This window comes from Mytilus galloprovincialis, chromosome 14, assembly GCF_965363235.1.
Source record: "Mytilus galloprovincialis chromosome 14, xbMytGall1.hap1.1, whole genome shotgun sequence".
NCBI classification, from domain to species: domain Eukaryota; kingdom Metazoa; phylum Mollusca; class Bivalvia; order Mytilida; family Mytilidae; genus Mytilus; species Mytilus galloprovincialis.
In genome coordinates this window covers 43,677,247-43,701,324 of record NC_134851.1, presented here as the reverse complement: position 1 = coordinate 43,701,324, position 24,078 = coordinate 43,677,247, and the positions used below count along the sequence as shown (strand labels likewise).

The 24,078-nt window shown below is 32.6% G+C and overlaps 1 protein-coding gene across 1 annotated transcript; it reads right to left on the bottom strand.

Annotated features, from left to right (window-relative positions):
- Positions 1–7,438: 7,438 nt before the first annotated feature.
- On the bottom strand, positions 7,439–22,986 carry LOC143058083 (cell division cycle 7-related protein kinase-like). Its single transcript, XM_076231547.1, has 11 exons — positions 22,898–22,986; positions 21,624–21,735; positions 20,242–20,328; positions 19,001–19,136; positions 18,277–18,370; positions 16,497–16,639; positions 15,967–16,084; positions 13,200–13,444; positions 11,934–12,016; positions 9,027–9,176; positions 7,439–8,456 (listed from the first exon to the last, which is right to left on the bottom strand). The coding sequence occupies exons 2-11, from the start codon at positions 21,730–21,732 to the stop codon at positions 8,230–8,232; spliced, it is 1,392 nt and encodes a 463-aa protein (XP_076087662.1). The 5' UTR covers positions 21,733–21,735; positions 22,898–22,986; the 3' UTR covers positions 7,439–8,229.
- Positions 22,987–24,078: the final 1,092 nt, after the last annotated feature.

Below are 24,078 nucleotides of genomic sequence, written 5' to 3'. Positions count from 1 at the left end.
TGAAAGAATCTTCAGTAACAGGAAAGACTAGCAAAATTGATAGACAAGAAAAATAACCACAACACAACAACACATTGGTGGATGACATAGTACCAAACCACGCCCAAAGGATATTGCCAAAAATTTACATAACTGTAAAGGAAAATAGTTTACATATACAAACAAAAGAACACGTATTTAAGATGATGAATGAACTTTTTTTTTTTTAAAAAGGACGAGAGTTCTTAGGCATAACCATGGTTCTTCCACTTTCTCACAGGTTATGTTTCATACAGTCTGAGTATAGCAGCTGCAAGCTCTTTAACACCGAATGAGTGGAAATATATATTACATATGCAGTTGAAGGTGATATATTGCCTATTAAGGTTAGGGAATTGACACCATCAAAACTAAAATCGTCTCAGTGTTTGTCATTATTTCTGTTTTTCTTTGTCGAAATATTTTTTTCTTTTATAGCGAGTAAGCCGGATTATAACACAATGTTGACTGCTGACACACATTTTTTTTTTTACATTTTTTACATATTATTTCTAAATTTACTATAAATATGTTTTGTTCACACTGTATTTGTAAATTTAATGGATTTGATGCGACTGTCATACAAGAGGGACGAAAGATAACAGAGGGAGAGTCAAACTCATAGATAGAAAATAAACTGATACACCATGGCTAAAAATAAAAAGACAACGAAACAGACAAATAATAGTACAGAAGACACAACATAGAAAACTAAAGACTAAGCAACACGAACCCCACCATACAAGTGAGAGGTTTAGTTAGCTATAAAACCAGAATTAATCCACCATTGTCTATGTATAAAAAGTAAAGTAAAGTAATCTTTATTTAAAGTCGGGTTGCATATATACATAATAATGAAGAACATGAGCTATTAAGAGCTCTTTAACCGACTGATATTTAAAATAAACAAAACATACATGTAATAACATCTTACACACAACACAAACACACAGACAGACATCAAATATATATATATATCAATGCATAGATAGCACATGCAGAATAAAAGCTAATCAAGATATATATAAAAAAAACACAGGAATGCCTGAACCAAGTCAGGAATATGACAGTTGTTTTCCTTTCGTTTGATGTGCTTGAGCTTTTGATTTTGCCATTTGATTAGGGATTTCCGATTTGAATTCCCCTTATTTCCCTTGGAGTTCGGCATTTTTGTTATTTAACGTTTTTCTATGCATTGTGATCGGCTCCGCACCAGTTCAATATTGGTAACCGTGAAGTGCACGTGCGTTCATAGCCTTACACAATCAGTTTGGGTTTCTCTGTAGGATGTTCAGAGACATACATGTCCAAATTTTGTTACCATGCACTATGTCTAGCATCTTCGCTAGCCAAGGGTTACGATATACTTCCGCTCTCCCCACGGGAGGTACATAGAACAATACATGTTGAAACTTAGTTTCCGTGCAGCATATTAAGATTTTAGGCCAATCCGTTTGGTTTCTGTACAGTGTATTACGAGCCATACACGTTGTTCAATAGGGATTTCCATAGGCTGATTACAGATAAACGATTATCAAACAAAATGAAATCATTTTAATGCTCCCAATGCTTTAGCCATGTTTAGTACACAGTGCCAACGAAATTAACGTTTAGTTTAGACTGTCTGTCATTATCGGCACGCAATGCAAGAAACAGATCTTTGTTGTAACATCATGCAATAAATTTAGGACTGAGCAAGTACTCAAATCACCATAGATACCCGGATGGAAATTTTGTACTCTGTGACGCTTGAATAAAAAAAAATTTAAAAGACAAAATAAAATACGAAGTTGTCGAGAATTTAGAACAAAAAAATCCTTAAAGTTTTACAGCTAAGATTCTAGTCATCTTTTCGCGCGTTATAAAATCCTTCGTATTACGAAAAACTCATTTGTTGTAACAGTTAATTTATATTTATGACCATATCAACGACAATTGATGCACAGAAGTGCTTATAATTGGGCATTTGTCATGGCACTCTGCTCAGGAAAAATGAATTGCAGATGTTTCTAATATCTGCATCCAACTGAAGGGATGACTTACTAAAATAAGCCTACTGATGGTGTAAAAAGAAAAAGAAAAAAAAAATCAAAATTTTTGAGCTTTTTTTGTAATTGATTTTTTTTTTACTGAACTCCGGGGACAATTCAAATCGGAAATTTAAGTCCCTCATCAAATGGCAAAATCAGACACTCAAACACATCAAACGAATGGATTACAACTGTCATATTCCTGACTTGGTACAGACATTTTCTTGTGTAGAAAATGGTGGATTAATCTGGTTTTATAGCTAAACCTCTCATTTGTATGACAGTCACATCAAATTCCATTATATTGACAACGATGTGTGAACAAAACAAACGGACATAATAGGTAAAAATGTCAAAAACAAAGGTACAGCAGTCAACATTGTGTTATAACCATGTATACGTATATATAGAGCCACGTCATATGTTTCGAAGAAACACAAAAGGCATACATAACAAGCACATAAACAAGAATACACAAATTATCAACAATAACACAATGACGAGGTGTATAAGTACGGCAGAGTCACGTCAAATTGATATCACCAAAAACAGACTAAACCTATAGTTTTTAATATCTGCGTCATTTTGGTCTCTTGTGGACAGTTGTCTCATTGGCAATCTTCCACATCTTTTTTTTTTATATAAACAGTAAAATTAATATTCATCAAGACAAATAAAATAATACTAGACCACGTTATTTAGATGATAAACAACATCAGTACTTAGAATCTATATTTCAAGACCATCGTGTATTATTTGTGAAGTTGATACGGAATATTTATCACCAAAGTCTTGGTAGCTTCCGATGATTTTTTTTAGAAGGACGAAACTTTCTTTGACATACCCCTGGTTCATCAACTTTATGCTCAGACAATGATGATGTTTGAAAAAGTCTGAGTAGGAGCTGAACGCTTTTGAATACTGAATGAGTTGGAAAATGTATATCCCATATGCAGGTGAAGCTGATATATTGTTACTCAGATGGAGAAATAAATAATTTCAAAATCAAAATCGTCTCGTTTGATATAACAAAACAGTTAAGATTTGTATTCAGGTTCCAAGGATATTTAAAAATCTAAATAGTATATATCGAGCCATCTTAGACAATGGGCCATATGAAACATGGCATGCCATGAAATATACACGAAAGGAGACACAAGAAAAAAAGTATCGTTATATCTAGATAGATATATTTATTTAAATGTTTGGAATCCTGGCACTTAACAAAGTAAAACTGTCTGCTGCACAGAGATGAAGCCTATCATCAAATTTCCATGTTCAACACACTCAGCAACAGTTACTGGACAAACTAAGTTGAGTACAGAACACAACAGACTCAACTAACATCTATATAAAGTCATGAAATAGTAATCAAAGATACCAGGATTATAATTTAGTACGTCAGACGCGAGTTTCGTCTACATAAGACTATAGCTCATCAGTGACGCTCAAATCAAAATATTTATAAAGCCAAACAAGTACAAAGTTGAAGAGCATTGATGATCCAAATTTAAAAGTTGGGCCAAATACGGCTAAGGTAATCTATGCCTGGGATAAGAAAATTCTGATTTTTTCGAAAAATTCAAAGTTTTGTAAACAGGAAATTTATAAAAATGACCACATTGTTGATATTCATGTCAACACCGAAATGTTGACTACTGGGCTGGTGATACCCTGGGGGACCAGCAGTGGCATCGACCCAGTGGTGTAAATAGTTATCAAAGGTTAGCATGAAAGCTATTACATTTCCAATGTGTCCTTGCGGGGAAGCAGAACACACCTCTTACAGTCATGCATGATCCATCAAGCCCTAAGAAACAAGATCTGTCACTCAAAAACACCACTCAAAGAGAAACTATATGGACTAGTGGATGCCCTACACAAGACTACCAGATTTGTTGAGGAGACTCGTTTGTAAGGCAAAAGACAAGATCAAGAAGAAAACAATACATGATCTTTTGAGTTTTTTTGGTTCAATCTAGGATTTGTATACTATACAAATCTTTGATTATAAAAGCTAGCATGTTGCCATATATACTGGATGCAAGGGCCATAAGATGTTTCATTGCAAGCCAACCTTCGAAGCAACATACATCTACCTGACAATTTATTAAGTTCTTATTTGTACAAACCAGCCAATGAATTACGTATATTTTTTAAGAATTGTATTTAATATAGGGATTGTAGCCATATTTTGATGATTGAGAGAGAAACTAGTTTACAGTACACAACATATGAATGATTTGTTGACTGGTTACTGCTTTAAAAGAGGGACGAAAGATACCAGAGTTACAGTTACTCATAGATCGAAAAATAAACTAACAACGCCATGGCTAAAAAAGAAAAAGACAAACAAATAAAAATACACAATACACAACATAGAAAACAAAAGACTAAGCGTCTCCAACCCCACCAAAAACTGGTGATATCATGTGCTCCGGAAGGGTAGGCATCCTGCTCCACATGGGACACCCATCGTGTTGTTTATTTTATTTCAAACCTGGTAAATAGTCATTAGGTCAAATTCGTAAAAAGGAAACAGGATTGTATATAAAAGGAACATATCCATTATCATCTATAAAATGGATATTCCATATCCGTCAACCAACTAGTGATGGTGTCCGCAGAATTTACGATGGGATGATCCATTTGGAAATCTTGGTTAAAATGCTTCCTTATTAGCACCAACCCCTATCAAGGAAATCATGATAGAAAATAAAATCTAGGGAATCCTTAAATAGTAAAAGAACAAATCGACAAGAGGGGCACAATTGGTTCCCTTGTGAATGCCGATAGTTTATTGGAAAAAAATCTTCTTAATGTAACAATAGTTATCAAAGGTACCAGGATTACAAATATGTTGTCAATCAAGAAATCCAGCATTTTGATAATGTCAGTTTCAGAGATTTTTTTGTTTGAATCACATTGATTCTTTACAAAGTAGGACTTATCCCTTCTTAAACTAGATACCTGTATCTGTGTTTGCCGGGTTTTTTTTATGAAAGAAAGCAATACCAACTCTTTCAATTTGTCTTTTAGTTTGAAATGAGGAATACTTGTGTAAAGTTTAAATATCTTTACTGACAACAATACTTCCTCAGATTGCTGCAGTTTGGACACAGCATATACTTCTGCAGACTTGTTTGTGTTTCAGCTGCTGCCATGGAAAATCCTTCAAATGCATACAAAACTTTATGTAGAAAACTTGAATGCAGTATTTTGAACTCCGAAATGCTCCACTTTTTAGGTAAATTAATTAAGGATTGTCTAAACTATTTTACAAATGTTCTATAAATCTGGTTTCATTTAACACTTCGGCTAATATTTTACAGACAATGAAAATGCCACCAATCTCCCATTAACAATAATCTTTCAGGTAAGCATAATGTTGACCTTAATAAAATTAACGGTACCAATTTTCTTGCACCAGATGCGCATTTTGACAATACATGTCTCTTCAGTGATGCTTGTGGCCAAAATATTTGAAATCCAAAGCTTATATAAAAGATGAAGAGCTATAATCCAAAAGGTCCAAAAAGTATAGCCAAATCCGTGAAAGGAATCAGAGCTTTGCATGAGGGACAACAAACTTCAGTTGGTATTAAAAGGTGTTAAGAATGAAGTTATTTACGAAAGTTTTTTTTTATTCATACAAAATTTTAACACAATCCATTCATTGATTGTGCTTAAACCAATTTGGAAAACTGTTTCTGATGCAGGATTTTTCAATTAACTTACTGACAATGGACATTAGCAATGATATCTTAAGTTCATCTAAATACTGAAAAGACCATACAATCCATGTGTAAATCCAGTATTCTCTTAACAAAATTGTCTTACAATTACAGCTATTTTCCTAATGCATGTAGTTTAAGGGTTTGGTTGGCTTGCTTGCTCTGTATGTTTAAATGTTAATGCAAGCTTTTTAATTAAAATTTTCATCTCAAAACAATATATATAGGCATATTTTAACCTATATGTATCATATTTAGATTTGATTGGACATAATCCCAATTACAATTGTACAATATACAAACAAAGCAAGCAAGCTAACCAAAGTCTTGCAATACATGCATTAGGAAATTAGCTGTAATACTTTTAAACTGCATTTTTTTCTGTACATGTCTGCATAGATGTTTCAGTAGGAAAATTATATTTTCCCATCTCCTATACACTTTCTTTCTACATCAAAATAAATGCTGTAATATTTTGAAATCTTGTTATTAGTATATAGTTATCAAAGGTACCAGGATTATTCATCATGAATATCAGCAGTATCAAAAAGATATTTTTCTATTTATGTTTTTTCAAAGATAATGTTGTGAATAATGTAACTGACAATTAGTTCTAACTATATATATGGCTAATTCTAAATGGCTATTTCATGTAGTTATTTACTGACTTAATTATTTAATCCAAATTAAGGTTCTTATCAAACACCTCATCCATTTTGTGATAAAAGGATTGTGTAGAATCATGTCTCTGGCACACTGCCTAATCTAGCTATTGTGGATTCTTCAACTTCGTACTTTATTTGCCTTTTTTTTTTAACATTTTGGATTCGAGCGTCACTGATTGCATGTCTGGCGTATATATAAAATTTAGTCCTGGTATCTATGATGAGTTTATTCATTACTTGTTGATTTCATGGATATATGTAAACAAGGAAAACATCATATTGCTGTTTGTCTGCCATTACTGGACAACCAAAAAGTTCCCGTAAAATTTTGACCTCACAAGAGAATTGTCTGACACCACAAAGGAAAAGTTATTGTTTTATGACGTCAATAGTTCAAGTGTTGCAGATCCCCAAACAGTGATGAGGTCTATTTAAATGTTCAGCAAAGTACAAATTATCTGAGGGCTTAATATATGGCCACCTTTGTCAAAAAGATATCAATGATAATACATATTTTTACAATCCATGGAAGAAATCAATACTTTTCAAGTTTTCCAAATATCAATGATAATACATATTTTTTACAATCCATGGAAGAATTCAATACTTTTCAAGTTTTCCAAAACTCAGTTGCGTTGTACTAATTGGGATTTCATCTAAATAAACTGGATATTTCTCGACCCCCTAAAAATGGGTCTGATATTCTAAGTCTTTCTCCTTTGATTGATTAATTAGACAATATTTTCGCTTAGGGCTATTCCAGAAAAAAATGTATGGGGGGGGGGGGGGGTTGGAAGGCACATTATAAAATAATACATGGGTGATGGGTATCAGAGCAACTTTTCACACTATAATGCACTATAATTCTCAATTACAATTGTCTGGGTGGCGGGTGCTGACAAAAACTGCCTTCCAACCCCCCCATACATTTTTTTCTGGAATAGCCCTTAGATATATCTACACGATTGGAGCATTAGAATAAAAAAGCAAATCAAGAAAATAAGATCTTTAATTGTTCATAAAAAAATAATAAATAATATGAAAAAACAAACAGGACACATACTACATACATTTATACAAGTTTTACATTCTAAATTGTGAAAATGTCATGAAATGTAGTTCTGCTTGTACACTAATAATAAGAAGTTGGTCACTAAAAGTGTAATTTATCTTTTTACCTCAAAATAATTTTAAAATTGCAAGGACAGAGAAGTACCACTCTAGTTGCTTGTGGTGATACCTAAATGAAATTTATTCAGACATTTGATAGATTCAAGAAATTAAACACATGAGCTACCTAGGATGGAAATTGTCCTTCTGCAAAAGAATATCAATATGTCTGTTAACATATTCGAGTTGAAAACATCTCTAAATGAAAGTCAGTAACTGAAAAATTGAGCTTTTAAAAGAACCGTACAACACAGATTAAAGTCATTTTTTATTTCGTATTTAGAAATTTCCTAAATCAATCAAGTCTTGTACTTGAACAGTAACACTTGCATAAGGTAGATTTATATCAAATGAAGTGCACATGTTTGTTATCAAAACTACAATTGTTAAATTAGGACATGTATGCAATACTAAAACAATCGATGCAAAAATAATGACAGTACAAACATTACAATATAGATATTTTGGTTAAACTTAGGCATACAAAAATAATATATTTACGACAAAGATAAGAAAAAGACACAAGAAGTAATGATTATGATAAAATAGATGTATTGGCACATTTATAACTTTACGTTAACTCTTCTGACATTTGAGCGAGTAAACAACAGATCAGTCCCATTTCTCCGTGAAAAATGAATGTTTCAATGCCTCCTCTGCACTTATTCTTGTATGAGGATTCAAATCAAGTAGTTTCCGTAACAAGTCGAAGGCAGAATCTGATACATTTGTCCATGGAGTTGTCTTACTTTGTTTAGACTGAGCTCCCGATCGTAATTTGTAACACATTGTCTTTAGGTCTAATGCTGGTGTTGTAGGATTACACAATAACTGTTTACCTGTAAATAGAAACAGAAACTAATTTGAACAAGGGTGTTATTTTATACATGAATTTAACTGAAATTTCATTTTTTCACTAGCCAATTTTTTCTTAAAGAATGATCACCAATTGTTTGAAAATGTAAAGCATAAATTTTTGTTCTCAAACAAATTATGAAAGTTTTATCTAATATTTATTTGAATATAGCCATCATCAACTGTGCCAAATCAGATATCTTAAAAAAAACAATTCACCTTTGTCTGCCTAATTGTAATAAAGAAATCTAGCTTGTTTTTATTTATGTTCTATTTATAGCTGGTTATCTGACATCTAAGAAAATCATATCCAAAGCTGTTTAAATCAGTAAAGATCTGTCTAGGAAAAAAACAAAAACATTTTGTAACACAGATGGACATCAAACAAGCTTATATCAAAAGCTATCAAGCAAATTCTAAAAATTATATCAAATGTGGTGAGCATTGTTGACGGACGAGAAGTTTCAAAATATGTAAACGAATAATTGTAATCTTTCTTATTCTGACACTATATATCAATATCAATTTACTTAGTTAAATATATAAGTTTTTACCATAAGTGACTGCAGATTTCTTCACATCCTCACTCCCAAAAATACTGATTATTTGTGCTAAAGCTGTCATATCATCATTGGCCCTGAAGAATGGATATCGTCCACTTAGTAAACACAGAAATATCACACCAGCAGACCATATATCTACAGCTACAAAAAAGATATAGAAATTATATCATTGGCCCTGAAGAATGGACATCGTCCACTTAGTAAACACAGACATATCACACCAGCAGACCATGTATCTACAGCTGCAAAAAAAGATTAAGAAATTATATTGGACCTTGAGAAATGATATCATCCACTCAGTAAACATAGAAATATCACACCAGCTGACCATATATCTATGAATTCCAGGCTAGTATGCTATCATGAGACACTAAACATGTACTGCCTTCTTTTTACCATGCTATTCAATGTATTCCTGCAAGTTTCATGTTCAACTCCTCAACCTTTTGTTTTTTCCAGCTTTTTAATGTTTGTATTATATTTTGACCTTTATCATGTCTAGTATCGCATATAAAATAAAAACCTGACAATAATTTCTGAATTTACAGTAGATCTTTTACATTCATTTAATTCCTATCTACCCTTCATCTGATCACTTTCTTTGTATGGATTATATTTAAGTGGTACATAACACTACAGGAATTTAACTCTGTAACCAGTTGCTTCGCAGGGCGCAGCATTATACGACCGCAGAGGTTGAACCCTGAACGGTTGAACCCTGAACGGTTGGGGCAAGTATGGACACAACATTCAAGCTGGATTCAGCTCTAATTTTGGATTGTGATTAAATAGTTGACACAGCATAGGTTTCTGACACAGAATGAATGTGGTCTAATGAACTTAAACAAAAAAATTTGCCTTTGAGCAATTCACTATGCTGTTGAATATTAATCCTCTCAAAAAAATGTTTGAAGAAATTTTCTTTTTATTTATGAAATCTGAAATGAAAAAAATTGACCCCCAATTTTTTTTTCACATCCCCCTTTCCCTTATTTCAAAACTGATCTCAATTCAAATTTCTAATGAAGTTTGCAACAATAACTACTCATTTAAATACATCATAAAATATTAAAATGTAAAAAAAGTGCTTGTTATTACTGAATGGTAAAGATTGTTTTAATCTATCAGTTGGTAGTAAAAGTGAATTTACATTGTATATTGTATAAAACAATGATTTAAGTTGATTCAACTACTATTCTGGACAAAGAAAGATAACTCCAATTGAAATCCAATTGGAATTTCTTGCTATTGCACAATATTGTGCAATTAGATATTTCTTGCTATTGTGCAATACTGTGCAATTGAAAATATTTGCTATTGCACAATACTGTGCAATTGAAGATTTCTTGCTATAGCACAATACTGTGCAATTGAAGATTTCTTGCTATTGCTGAATACTGTGCAATTGAAAATTTCTTGCTATTGCACAATACTTAATATAATAATTTTGGATCCTGATTTGGACCAACTTGAAAACTGGGCCCATAATCAAAAATCTAAGTACATGTTTAGATTCAGCATATCAAAGAGGCCCAAGAATTCAATTTTTGTTAAAATCAAACTTAGTTTAATTTTGGACCCTTTGGACTTTAATGTAGACCAATTTTAAAACGGGACCAACAATTAAGAATCTACATACACAGTTAGATTTGGCATATCAAAGAACCCCAATTATTCAATTTTTGATGAAATCAAACAAAGTTTAATTTTGGACCCCGATTTGGACCAACTTGAAAACTGGGCCAATAATCAAAAATCTAAGTACATTTTTAGATTCAGCATATCAAAGAACACCAAGGATTCAATTTTTGTTAAAATCAAACTAAGTTTAATTTTGGACCCTTTGGACCTTAATGTAGACCAATTTGAAAATGGGACCAAAAATTAAGAATCTACATACACAGTTAGATTCGGCATATCAAAGAACCCCAATTATTCAATTTTTGATGAAATCAAACAAAGTTTAATTTTGGACCCTTTGGGCCCTTTATTCCTAAACTGTTGGGACCAAAACTCCCAAAATCAATACCAACCTTCCTTTTATGGTCATAAACCTTGTGTTTAAATTTCATACATTTCTATTTACTTATACTAAGTTATGGTGCGAAAACCAAGAAAAATGCTTATTTGGGTCCCTTTTTGGCCCCTAATTCCTAAACTGTTGGGACCTCAACTCCCAAAATCAATACCAACCTTCCTTTTGTGGTCATAAACATTGTGTTTAAATTTCATTGATTTCTATTTACTTAAACTAAAGTTATTGTGCGAAAACCAAGAATAATGCTTATTTGGGCCCTTTTTTGGCCCCTAATTCCTAAACTGTTGGAACCAAAACTCCCAAAATCGATCCCAACCTTTCTTTTGTGGTCATAAACTTTGTGTCAAAATTTCATAGATTTCTGTTAACTTAAACTAAAGTTATAGTGCGAAAACCAAGAAAATGCTTATTTGGGCCCTTTTTGGCCCCTAATTCCTAAAATGTTGGGACCAAAACTCCCAAAATCAATCCCAACCTTCCTTTTGTGGTCATAAACCTTGTGTTAAAATTTCATAGATTTCTATTCAGTTTTACTAAAGTTAGAGTGCGAAAACTAAAAGTATTCGGACGACTACGACGCCGACGACGACGACGCCAACGTGATAGCAATATACGACGAAAAATTTTTCAAATTTTGCGGTCGTATAAAAATCATCTGAATATAATCCCGTTCTATTGTTAAGGAAATATTAAGCTTTTCAATGATCAAACTTAGTGTTTGTCTAATTGTTATGTATCCAATGAAATTAAAGTGTGGGGTTCCAGTATTTTGAAATTTTTATATTTCTGTCAAAGGGTCAAAAGATTGACTGAGTTATTCCAATATACCCCCTTCCCTCCCCTGCAAATGATTACTATACCTGTAGTCTGGTGAGGACATTTAATAAGAACTTCTGGTGCTCTAAACCCTGGTGTACCAGCCCTGGGTGCTTGTTGGTTACTTCTGGAAAAAAATAAAAGAAGAATATGTTAATCTTACCATCATATATCTATGTTCAGTGAACTGTGAAAACTGGAGAAAAACAATAATTTAATAACTGTGGATTCATTTATTTCGTGGGTATCAATTTTCGTGGATTGCTGAATACATTCATATTCATGGATATTTGATTTCATTGTTTTGCCAATCTCTGTATAGTGTATACACACCCTATACAAAATATGTTATTTGTTGAACATTTCAATTCGTGGTTCACCTGTATCCACAAAATCCATGAAAATTAGTATCCAATGAATAATAATGAATCCACAGAATTCAATTTTTTTTAAACTCACAACATAATGAACATGAATATGTTATATCTTTATGGTATACTACCTAGATCAAAACATAATGCCACTTTAAATCAGACAGGAAATAAATATACTGTGGATATCACAAGGGAAAGGTAGAGAGGATATTCAAAAGTTCATAGCATGTTGGGCGACTAGTGCACCATAAACTGCAAAACTTTTGAGAGCACCAGTTTCAACCAACTGAATTTTGGTTGAATTTTTTTTTGATTTGTGGAAATGTTTTTCAAGGGTTTTGTTTGCCCAGATAAATGTGGTTATGCTGGTATTTAACTTGAAAATGCATTGTGACCAACATACTGTTGATTTATTTATTTTAATGGGAACCATGGCAATTTGATTTTTCATTCACTATTTCAGTTTTCGGTAAATCTGTACCCTCAAAATTAATGAAAATTGGTATCCCCCAAATAATAAAGAATCTACATTAGTAGATATAGTTTTTGAAATACTACTGATTCATTATCATCTGTTTGATACCAATTTCCCTAATTTTGAAATTTTAATGTTAAAAGAAGTATAAGTTTCTCACAGCATTGTAGGTAAACAGATTTGTATGTTTTTCATTCACTATTTCAGTTTTTGGTTAATCTGTACCCTCAAATTAATTATCTTATCTTTTTACCCAAAAAATTTTGGATGCCTTAATTAACTTACTGTGGATTCATTTATTTTCATATAAAACAATTTTTGTGAATTGATGAAAAATTGTATTTTTGTAGATATATGATTTTATGGTTTTACCATACAAGCTTATACAAAATTTGTACCTTGTTTAACATTTTAATTTGTTGTTAAAACCTACAATGCATCTATGGAAAACAATATTTTACCTGGAAGTGCAGATCGTACACACAGTAGGCTGACCATAACACTGACATGTAGATATACTAGGACTCCTAGAGTTCTCTCCCTTAGATCGTAGTATTTCTTTCTCTTTAACCATCAATGCTCTCTTGGCTAACAGTAATCTTCTTGGGGATTTAGATTTTCTTATTAGCATACGATCTGGGTGTCTCTGTTTGTCAAACTGTGGCTTAAGACTGGTATTTTCTAGTCTCTGGATGTTTTTCATGTTCTGAAGGATTAACATTAATAATTGATACAGTAATTTTCAAATTTACTTTTTTAAATATTTATATTACTGAAACTGTGAAATCCTCTTTGAAAACAAATTTAGAATATTTGCATTTCTATCTATAACTCATGTGATTATATACCTCTTCATGTAATTATAGATATATCCTTTAGGTTCGAATTATTTGGTATTGGGGCATTTCTGTTTAACCCACCAAATGTGTGATGTGGTATTTTCATTTTTCAAAGCCAATCGAACATCTTATTTTGTTCAGGAAAAAAAAATATTGGAAGCTTCAGATATCGTATAATTTCCTTAAAAAACGCTCCGATTCAAGCTTAAATAAGAAAAATCTATCAAATATGCCAAAAAACCGTCACTTTTCAGTTGGTTTTTGTCAAAAATGAAAGTGGCTGCATCCGTGTTCATCCTCAACCTCAGGGCTCGACATTAACGCTTGTCCGATTGTCCGGGACAAGTGCACACAGGTGTCGGGCAAGTAGATTCACCATACTACTTGTCCGATGGGACAAGTTAAAAAAATCAAGGTCGGATAAAAATAGATCAAATTCAAGACTTATACATTCCCAAAAATATGAATGATTATTTTATTGATCATACTTAATGAAATAATTATTCGTTGATTGAACCAGAGACACAGGGGCGGATGCAGGAATTTTCGAAAGGGGGGTGCTAACCCAGGGCAAAGGGGGGGGGGGGGGGGTGCAGGGGGTGCAAAACATATGTCCCGATACAAATGCATTGATCGGCAAAAATAAAGGGGGGGTGCGCACCCCCGGAACCCCCCCCCTGGATCCGCCACTGAGACATATAAAACTTGTATAATATGTCTCTGATTTGGAGTATTGAACATGCTGGCAGCCATTGACCAGGGGGATATAAGTAAGGGGAAAGAAACCAATGTTAATGTACCTTCTTAGTATAAGCTTCCTTGAATTAGGAGCACCTCCATATGGAGTTTTACCTAAACTTTAAAATATTAAATTAAAGTATGTTTAATTTGATTTTGCTTTTATGCATAACAATATATTAAAAGAGGTTTTATTTGATAAGATCTATGACATGTGATATAAAAATTTAAGATGAAAAAAAAAAAAAAACTTAAAAGGCAGATTTTTTAGTGAAATGTGTATGTACTTCATGATCATATATCAATGTATATACAAATTAAAATAAATTGTAAAAGCTTGTTTTGACATCATCAATAAATTAAAAAGGTTTACTCATATACATGTTCAAGGTGGCCAGGTGTATTTACATCCTTGTTTTAACCCATACCCGTGCTACTAAAGAATGAATAGGTCCATAGGGGAACGTAGTGGTTTGGGAAGAAATGATGATTTAATGATTGACAAATGATAGTGACATTGAGTCAGAGAACACAGTCTTGCAAAAAAACTTTCATTCTGAAATAATGAAATGTATTTTGATGCGGTATTCATATAACATTACAAAATGCTCCTTTTATTAGGTACAATCAAAGCCCAAGTGTTATTATTGCATAAATCATCAATATGTTAGAATTTTCAATTATGAATTCGGACAAGTGAGTTGAGAGTTCGGACAAGCTGATTTTCTTGCCACTTGTCCGAAGGGACAAGTTAGAAAAAATGTTAATGTAGAGGCCTGAACCTTTATATATGTTATGTATTATCATAAAATACAATATACATTTCAATATTATAAATGAACACGAATGCGGCCACTTTCATTTCAGCTGGAAACCATCTAAAATTTAACTAAAATACTAAAATTGTGAAGATTTACGTAATTTAGCATGACTTGTTGATGTTAGTACCCGACATATGTGTTCATCCTCAACCTTTATATATGTTATGTATTATCATAAAATACAATATACATTTCAATATTATAAATGAACACGAATGCGGCCACTTTCATTTCAGCTGGAAACCATCTAAAATTTAACTAAAATACTAAAATTGTAATTTAGCATGACTTGTTGATGTTAGTACCCGACATATGTGCATTGTTGTGTCAAAAACAGCCCATATTTGTGTAGCAGAATAATTCTTCTTTCAAATAAATAGCTAAAAGATTACATTTTCACAATTTTGTAAAACTGCTATATTTTGGGTCCAAAAAGGGGTCTTACTGAACCTACTCCTTTTCGTGTTTTCCTTTCAAAATTCCTATTGTGACGTCATGTAAAAGGCAACCATGTCTGATGATGTCGTAAAATCTTTTTGCAGGTTTTTCAAAAAGAAGGATTAAGGCTGTCTGCATATCGTCCAAAAAATCATTAGAGAAACAAATTCCACCTACAAATCTTGTGCAATACAATATTTTTATTTTTCTGTCTCTGCAGTTAAATTTTAAATATCTAAAAATCTCTGTGAGCGTTGCGATTTCAATTTGAAAATGTAACCATCTCCAGTGGATTAATATCATATCACACTTATTGCAGTGGTAGAATTTTTATACAAATAAGTTATTTTTCTTAGGTATAAATATATTTTATAGGTGTATTGCCTAATTACCTGGTTTTCTTGTGACTCTACTGTTTTGGATGGCAGGAGAGGCGATATGGTTTCTGTACCAGTTTTCTCTTTTGGTGCAGGTGCTTTATGAGCCAAACCAAAATCAACTAAGGCATACCTGGAAAAAAGAGGCATGTACATTAAATTTTAAAAGGAATTGGAATAATTAAGAAGCAAACTGTTTATTTTAAGCGTAACATTGAAATAATTCATTTTTTACAGAGAAATGTACATTTTTAGTAGAAAATATAGAAATTTTAGAATAAAAAACTAAAACAAAAAAGTTTAATCAGTGTAGATGATGCCATTGAACTATCAACTTTTTCTTAGGGCTTATGCAAGCAGAATACTAGGTCATTAATTCCTGTGATGTTATAACATTTTGACATATGAAAATGCAAGAATGTGAAAGTCCTCTATACTTCACATCTTCTTGGATTCACAAAAAAATGCTATAATAACTTAACAGTGTATGTAGGAAACTAAAGAAACCTTATAATTAATGTCAGATGAATTTTAATTTGTCTTACTGTTTAGTTGAACTATTGTATAAGAAGTTACTGGGTTTGACATCTCTGTGTATGATGTTAAATTGATGAACTCTTCTCAATGAAACCAATAAATTCTTCATATAGGCTTGGACCTCTAACAATGACATAGTCAACATGTAGTCCTGAAAAAGAAAAATACAAAACTTGTTTTTAAAACTTTTTCAGTCTTTTAAAACTTCAATATACAAGTCAACATACAGCATAAGTTCACTGTTCATATATCGAAGGGACACAGGTGATACCCCCCCACCCCCCTCTTTTAACATTAAGAAGGGACATAACTATCAGGACTGTAAGGTGATGCCAATCAAATTCGAACTTGGTTTGAGTTTTGTGGTAATAAGTTTTGTATATACTTTTCAACATTACGTTAAGGTAACCCTAAGTAAGAGAACAGAAACTGTAAAGGGGCAAAACTGTATGATAGTAAAAGCCACAACACCCTTATTCAAACTTTTTTTTGGGTGAAAATAAGCATTGTGTATAAATTTCATAACATTCGGTTGATGCAAACTAATATTAGAGAACAGAAACTAATTTCAGGATCATGGTCATACTGACAGACAGACAAGGGTAATACTTAGGCCAAATAAAAATATATGTGTGGTTCCAGTTACATACTTTTAAAAAATAGGGTCGGTAGGTCTACAATTTTTTTTTTTTTTTTAATTTTAATTTTTGAATGTCAAAATCTGGAAAAAAATCGTGTGTTTACCGAAATTGTTTCCGGTATTATACACACCCCAACCGGAAATCCACCATTTTTACATGTGTTTGGTTGTAAAATAAACAGTCATGATACATTTTTAATTAATTTTGTTGCATTCTGTTATGAATTGCTGCATTTTAGCCATAACAGATACTTGTGATGGAAATTCAGATGACAGAAATCTATGAATTTAATTATTTTAATTCACAATCCTCAAAATTTGATCGTTTGAAAATTAATTTTTCAGAAATGAAAAAAAAAGTTCTAGGGTCGGGGGGTTTTAACTAGGGTCGGTCGGGTTACTGGAACCACACATATATTTTTATTTGGCCTAAGCATTGTGTATAAATTTCATAACATTCGGTTGATGCAAACCAATGTCAGAGAACAGAAACCAATTTGAGGATCATGGTCATACTGACAGACAGACAAGGGTATTACTTAATGCCCCTCTAGATCTGCTGCAACTGGGGCACAAACAACAGTGACATCATCAGCCTATTGCATGTTGTACCAAGGGAGAGTACTTGTTTATTGACAGAAAAATCAATTAATTTTGAAATGGAGGTAAAGTATTGACCAAAGGTTCCCCACAGATTATTTCAACGGTGCAAAATAACTGTTAAATTTCCAAAAAAATTAGGTTAGGGCTGTTCCAGAAAATACTATGTCCCCCCCCAGGGACGGCACTTTTTTTTAACCCCCACCACCCACAGAAATAAAATTTAATTAGAACAGCACTCCCTTTGCATTTTGGTATTTCAAATACAACCACCCACATAATATTAAAAAAAATTGCCTTCCCTGGGGGGGACATAGTATTTTCTGGAACAGCCCTTAAAATACATGCTGGAAATTTTCATCACAATTATTTGTTAATGTGCTGGGTTTTTTTCTGAAGAAATTGGAGAGAAATACAATATAAATCCAAAATGACTTGAATTTTCTAAGGAAAGAATAATTAATAATAAGATGACCATATTGACCTTGAAATGGACTATTTGTTTTGAAGTGTGAGAAAACGAAACAATTATAAAAAATTTATCATACCTGAAACTTTTCATGAGGAAAATAAGGCATTACAATTACAACGTGGTCTCTCTGTCTGATACATAGCTCTACACCCATGACATTATCACATCCCCTGTAAAAGTAAAATAAAAAATAATCTAAAAATTAAAGAGCCTGTCCCACAGTTGATCACAAAAAATTTCAAGATGTAAGTACAAAACTTATAACACGACTATATATTTTAGATTTTGTATACAAATGTCAGAGAGCTCAAAAGTCTGGATAAGGCAATTCAGTTAATGTTGCTGCTTGCTTTTTGTCATTTTTTTAGCAATGATTTGTCAGAAATCAAGCTCTTGGTCTTTTTTATTAGAATTGTTAACATATTTTTCATGTTGGTGCCTTTTATGGCAGCACAGTGATTCATACATGTAGCTGCTTACATTAAAGTCATTTGGACCTGGTTATAGTCATTGTTTAGAAACAGAGGAAAGGGTTACCTTCTATCAACAGCATTTGTGATATTTTCAATAAATAAATGAACAATAGGGTATACTTGATTTATCTAAATGTCTGGGTAATATTTTCTGTAGACTTCCCATAGTCTTACCCTATTCCCTGTAGACCATTCTCAGTCTTACCTTATTTCCTGTAGACTTCCCTCAGTCTTACCCTATTTCCTGTAGACCTCCCGCAGTCTTACCCTATTCCATGCAGACCCCCACAGTCTTACCCTATTCCATGCAGACCCCCTCAGTCTTACCCTATTTCCTGAAGACATTGTAGTTCTCCTTCTATTCTGCTAGGATGACTGGTTGGTATAATATGTTTAAGAGCAAATAACTGATCTACATCTGGGTAATGTTTCAGTTTGGCCAGAAATACTGAACTAAATGTACCTAAAAAAATCAATAATACATTCATCAAAGATAATTGAAAAATCTTGGATGATCTAACCATTTTTGAAAAACATTCTCTTCAAGCCAGACAAGAAAATTGAACTACAAGAGTATAAATAAAATAACTTAAGTATGAATCAATGTCAGGGGTCGAATTTAAGCTTTTTTGTGTACTGGCCAGACGGACAAGTGGACTGAAACCCTACTGGTCCGGCTCCAAATCTACTGGTCCTGCAAAAATGACATTCATTTGACAAACACTAATATAAATGATAGATTTTTAATTTTATTTTGATGCTTTCGTTTACAGAAGTTAGACAGGAACAAAGGGATAGTCTTGATTCTGATTTTGATACAGGCTTTGATAATCTCAATGATTTTCTTTATCAAAATCAGGATCAAGGACAGAAAAAATATCAACATTGTCTTCCACGTCAGAATCCAATTTGAAATTTGAAAATTCAGTTACCAAAATACATTTCCTATCTAGGTCTGTCACTGCAAATTTTTCACATGTTGTACAGATCTACTATATAATTCAACCATTCCCTATCTTTTCCCCATGAATTTTGGTATTTGCGTTTCCTTTTGTCAATTTCATATCCTTTATTTCGATCTTCCTTTTGATTTTCATTTATTTTCATTTTTTGTCCGGCGGTTTAACTCCTTCAAAAAATTTCCACATTTTATATTGTTGTGAAGGACGCTCACCCAAGATATTAATTAACTTGATCAATTGTAATACCCCCCAGTACCGCGTAATTGATTTCACAGGTAAATTGTTTTGTAAACATACGGAGATTGCGACGCAATCAGTGATTTTTATCGACAAATTTCTACTGGTCCCGGACCACCGGACGAGCGCTAATTTCGACCCCTGATCATTGCACAAGTCATGTCATCTTTGACTGTCCATGACCTTTATAAATACTATTTAAATTCCCTGGTATATCTTTAAGTTGATTTTAATCTCTGATTCATGATTTTTTTTTATTATTGTTTTTGGCTTTTAACTAGCTTTCAGTAACTGTGAGCACTCTCAAAAATTCTTAATTATGGAAAAATTGTAAAAGAACATCACATATGTTCTTTCAAGACTACGTACCTTCTCCTATTTTGTTTGTGACTACAAAATGTTGTTGAACTTCTGGTAGAAATTCATACAGACATTCTATCTCTTCTTGTACTTCAACTAAAATGACAAGGTATAAAAACAGAATTTGTATAACATTATGTATAATCGTTTATCGCTATTTTACGAAATTTTCCTTTGATCTTGCTGACTGATAATTTTCTTTCTCAGCGGAGTTGAATGGTATGAAAATTATCACTAGAAACTAAGGAAGCATGTGCCCTTTGTCATGAAATTAACAATGTCGTCATAGGTAATATAGCGATAAACAGATTATCATTGGTCATCTCAACTTGATTGTTTTTCTCCCTTTCGCCGTACCAGCTCATGCCCGTTGAGATAGTCAACGATAGTCTATAACGATCTTTTATCTTAAATATTAAGGAATAATTCTTTTCACATATGAGCTGCGTCGGATAGAAAGTGGATGTACACAGGTTCATGTATAAGACTTTGATCATTTTTCAAACAATGAAGATATAAAAGATGCATTTGGTCCGTTTTGAAGGGTTGTCTTCTAATTAAAACCTACCTTTGGAACAATTACAGACTTTCCGTAGAAATTATTTCAACCCAAAATAGGTAAACAGAGGTAAAGATTTTCGTTTGCATAAGGTCGATTTCTATCCGACGCAGCTCATATATTAAGATAACATAAAACCCTCTATAGTAATGAAACATGCTTCAAATTGTATAATTTCAAACCATTCTATCAAAATTGATCTTAGATAAGCTCTTTGCAATAAAGTTTTGTTACAGTAAATGCTGTAGATTCATATATTTTCATGAATACCAATTTTTGTGTATTGAGGAAAACTAGCTAAGGGGTTCAAATTTGCTATAAATAATGAAAGGTTCAGGGCCAGTTCAAATTTTAAGAGAAAGGTCCTCTATAAGAAATTCAATTGACGTGTATGAAGCATAAAAAAAAGAATGTAATTTAATACATTGTAATTAAAAGTCCTCTCGTAGAAAAAAACAAGTCCCAGACCTGGGACCCACGCTAATTTGAACCCCTTCTAGCATTTTCAAGAAAATTTGATTTTTAAGGTTTTGCATTAGTCTTTGTACATTTCAATAGAAAGTTTACAATTCCTTGAACATTTAAATTGGTGATAATCTTCTTTTTTGTAAGGTTGGTTTGCTGTCTCATAGATATATATCTGCATATGATCTCTTTGAAGTCCAAATAAAGTTTGTGTTTATTTGAGATAATCCAATTTCAAATAAATGAAGATCCTTTAACCCTTTCCTCTATAATGATGCCTTTTGACACCACCCCCTTTACTCCAAAATAACGCCTTTTGACGCCTGTGTAGTGCCAGATTCTTGGTCCATTTAGAGATAAAACTTACATGGTAACTTGTCTTTCTCAACTTCACAAACTTTCTTTTTCTTCTTTGGAGAGGTATAATCATTCTGTTGACTTCCAAAACCTTCATGTATACTGCCTACACTTTGCATATTCTGTAATGTAAAAAATATTGATTTCAAGTACTGACACATATAAAAACAAGAAGTATAATTGCCAATGAGAAAACTCTTCACCAGAGATCATGATCAAATGACACAGAAATTAACAACTATAGGTAAGCATATAGCCTTCAACAATGAGAAAACCTATGTATTTTAATGGTTGCTTAATGATCACTGAAAAGTATTCTTGCATGTTAACGATGGACTGTGAATGCAGTCTGTGCCAAACTGACCAAAAAAAATAAAAATTTGACCTTATATATTTTCAACTAAAAAAACTGGAAATTTCTGTTCTGACATTTTGTCGTTCAGACAGTTTGGGTTACACTGGAATGTCTATGAACATGATGAAAACTTTTTGACTTACAGCATGTAGTGTTCAAACCAAAAATTCAATCAATAAAATAAATTCAAATCTCCATGGCTTGTGAAGCCTCATTTAGCTCTGAAACATGTTGGAATCTGTCTGTAAATTAAATTGTAATAGATAAAAATGATATCATGCAGATTTTTTAAAATTGTATGTCTGTAAAGGCATTAAATAGCTCAAACCTTAAACTGGCCACCTTATCACTACACTAACAACGGGTTCAACCTGAATCTTGCAGTCAGTTTTCAGGTTGCATGATTTAATAACTTTTACCAGACTAGTGGCAGTGCATCATATGGGTCCCATCATATGATGTATTTATAATTTAAGTACATGTATAAGAGTAATAGCTTTTCTAAAAAACTTGCCGTCTAATATCTATAGCAGATATATTGATTGATGAGGGGGAATAGGACTGCTTTATCAGGAATCTGGGTTAGGGTGTTTTTAAGCCGGGGATTGACACTTTCAGGATCTGGGAATTCTTTGTTCAAATTTCGGGATTTAAATTTCTCTAAATTCGGTACGTTTTTGAGCCCAGGATTTCGGGATCAAGAACTGTCATATTCCTAACTTGGTAAATGTAGAAAACGGTGGATTAAACCTGGTTTTAAAGCGCTACACCTCTCACTTTGTTGACAGTCTCATCAAATTCCGTGCTATATTTACAATGAAACCACTTTCAACCCTATTGATATTTTTTATCAGAAGAATGACATTAATTTTACATTGATTGCCAGTAGGTATTGGTATAACTTTTTATAAGATTACAGTTTCGTATACCTGTGCGATTTATGCACTTTCTTCTTGTTCAACTTTTCAACAACAACCAAAATGCCCGCTAAAATTGAGTTTCCTCTTGTTACTTCCCTTTGTATTTTGGAACGTTGGACAACTCGGTCCGATGAAAACTCGGACCGACTAGTAATATAAGTTAACTCGGACCGTCCAATTTAACCCGGACAGTCAAATTGAAGCGTCCGTAATGCCATTTTAAGTATTAACAGAGACATCAGTTTGGGCTGAGACTACATAACAGTTATAGTAGTCTCAAGTTTGGGAAAGATACAGTTAACGCATAGGCCTACATATAATCTATTAAACATAAATTGTTTTGTTGTTTTAAGAGGGGGGCAAGGGGTTTAACTGTTATGCTGTTATGGGGCAATTTAATTCTTTGTTATCTGTTATTTTGAAAATATATTTGCTGTTAGCTGTTATTGTCTGATTCTTTGTTAGCTGTTATTGGGCTTTTGGTTTTTTTGTTATCTGTTATTGTGATAATGTATTTGCTGTTAACTGTTATTGAAAATTGGAATGTTAGCATTTTTTTTTGACAGTCAATATTCGGTATAAATTGAAGATCATTGGCCATTGGGGTCTACCACTACTAATATGTTTGTCCCGTATTCAGAGAAGGATTCCATTAACATATACCCATCACAGAAGTGAGGTCCAGGACAATTCAAGTATATCTTATGATTATCCTTTGTAATAAATTCCATTTTTTTTATGAATGTGTATTTAGAATTATCTTAATTTTTTGTATGAGAATAATGTTCCTTGTTTTCCGTACGAACATATTAAATTAAAACAATTCTTAATATGACAAAAAGGAAAACATATGGCCAGGAATATCTGACAAGGATCTCAATTAAGTACTAGGTCCTAACAACCACTTAATCTTTTATATAATATGGTACATAGACTCAGCTCGTTGATTCTTTTCAAAGCAGAACCAAATGCATTGTACAATGAAAGTTCCAACCATGAACTTGGGTTCGAAGCTGCACATAACTCATTACAAACAAAGATTTATTTCGTTTCAAGCCATTGTTTCCCTACTAAACTATGTATTCTACTTACTAGTACACTTGGTACAATCAAAAACCTCAGCTGATAAAAAATTGTTTTAAATAAGGCCTTTGAAAATAGTGGAATAAATTGCTTTTAGAGTGTCAAAA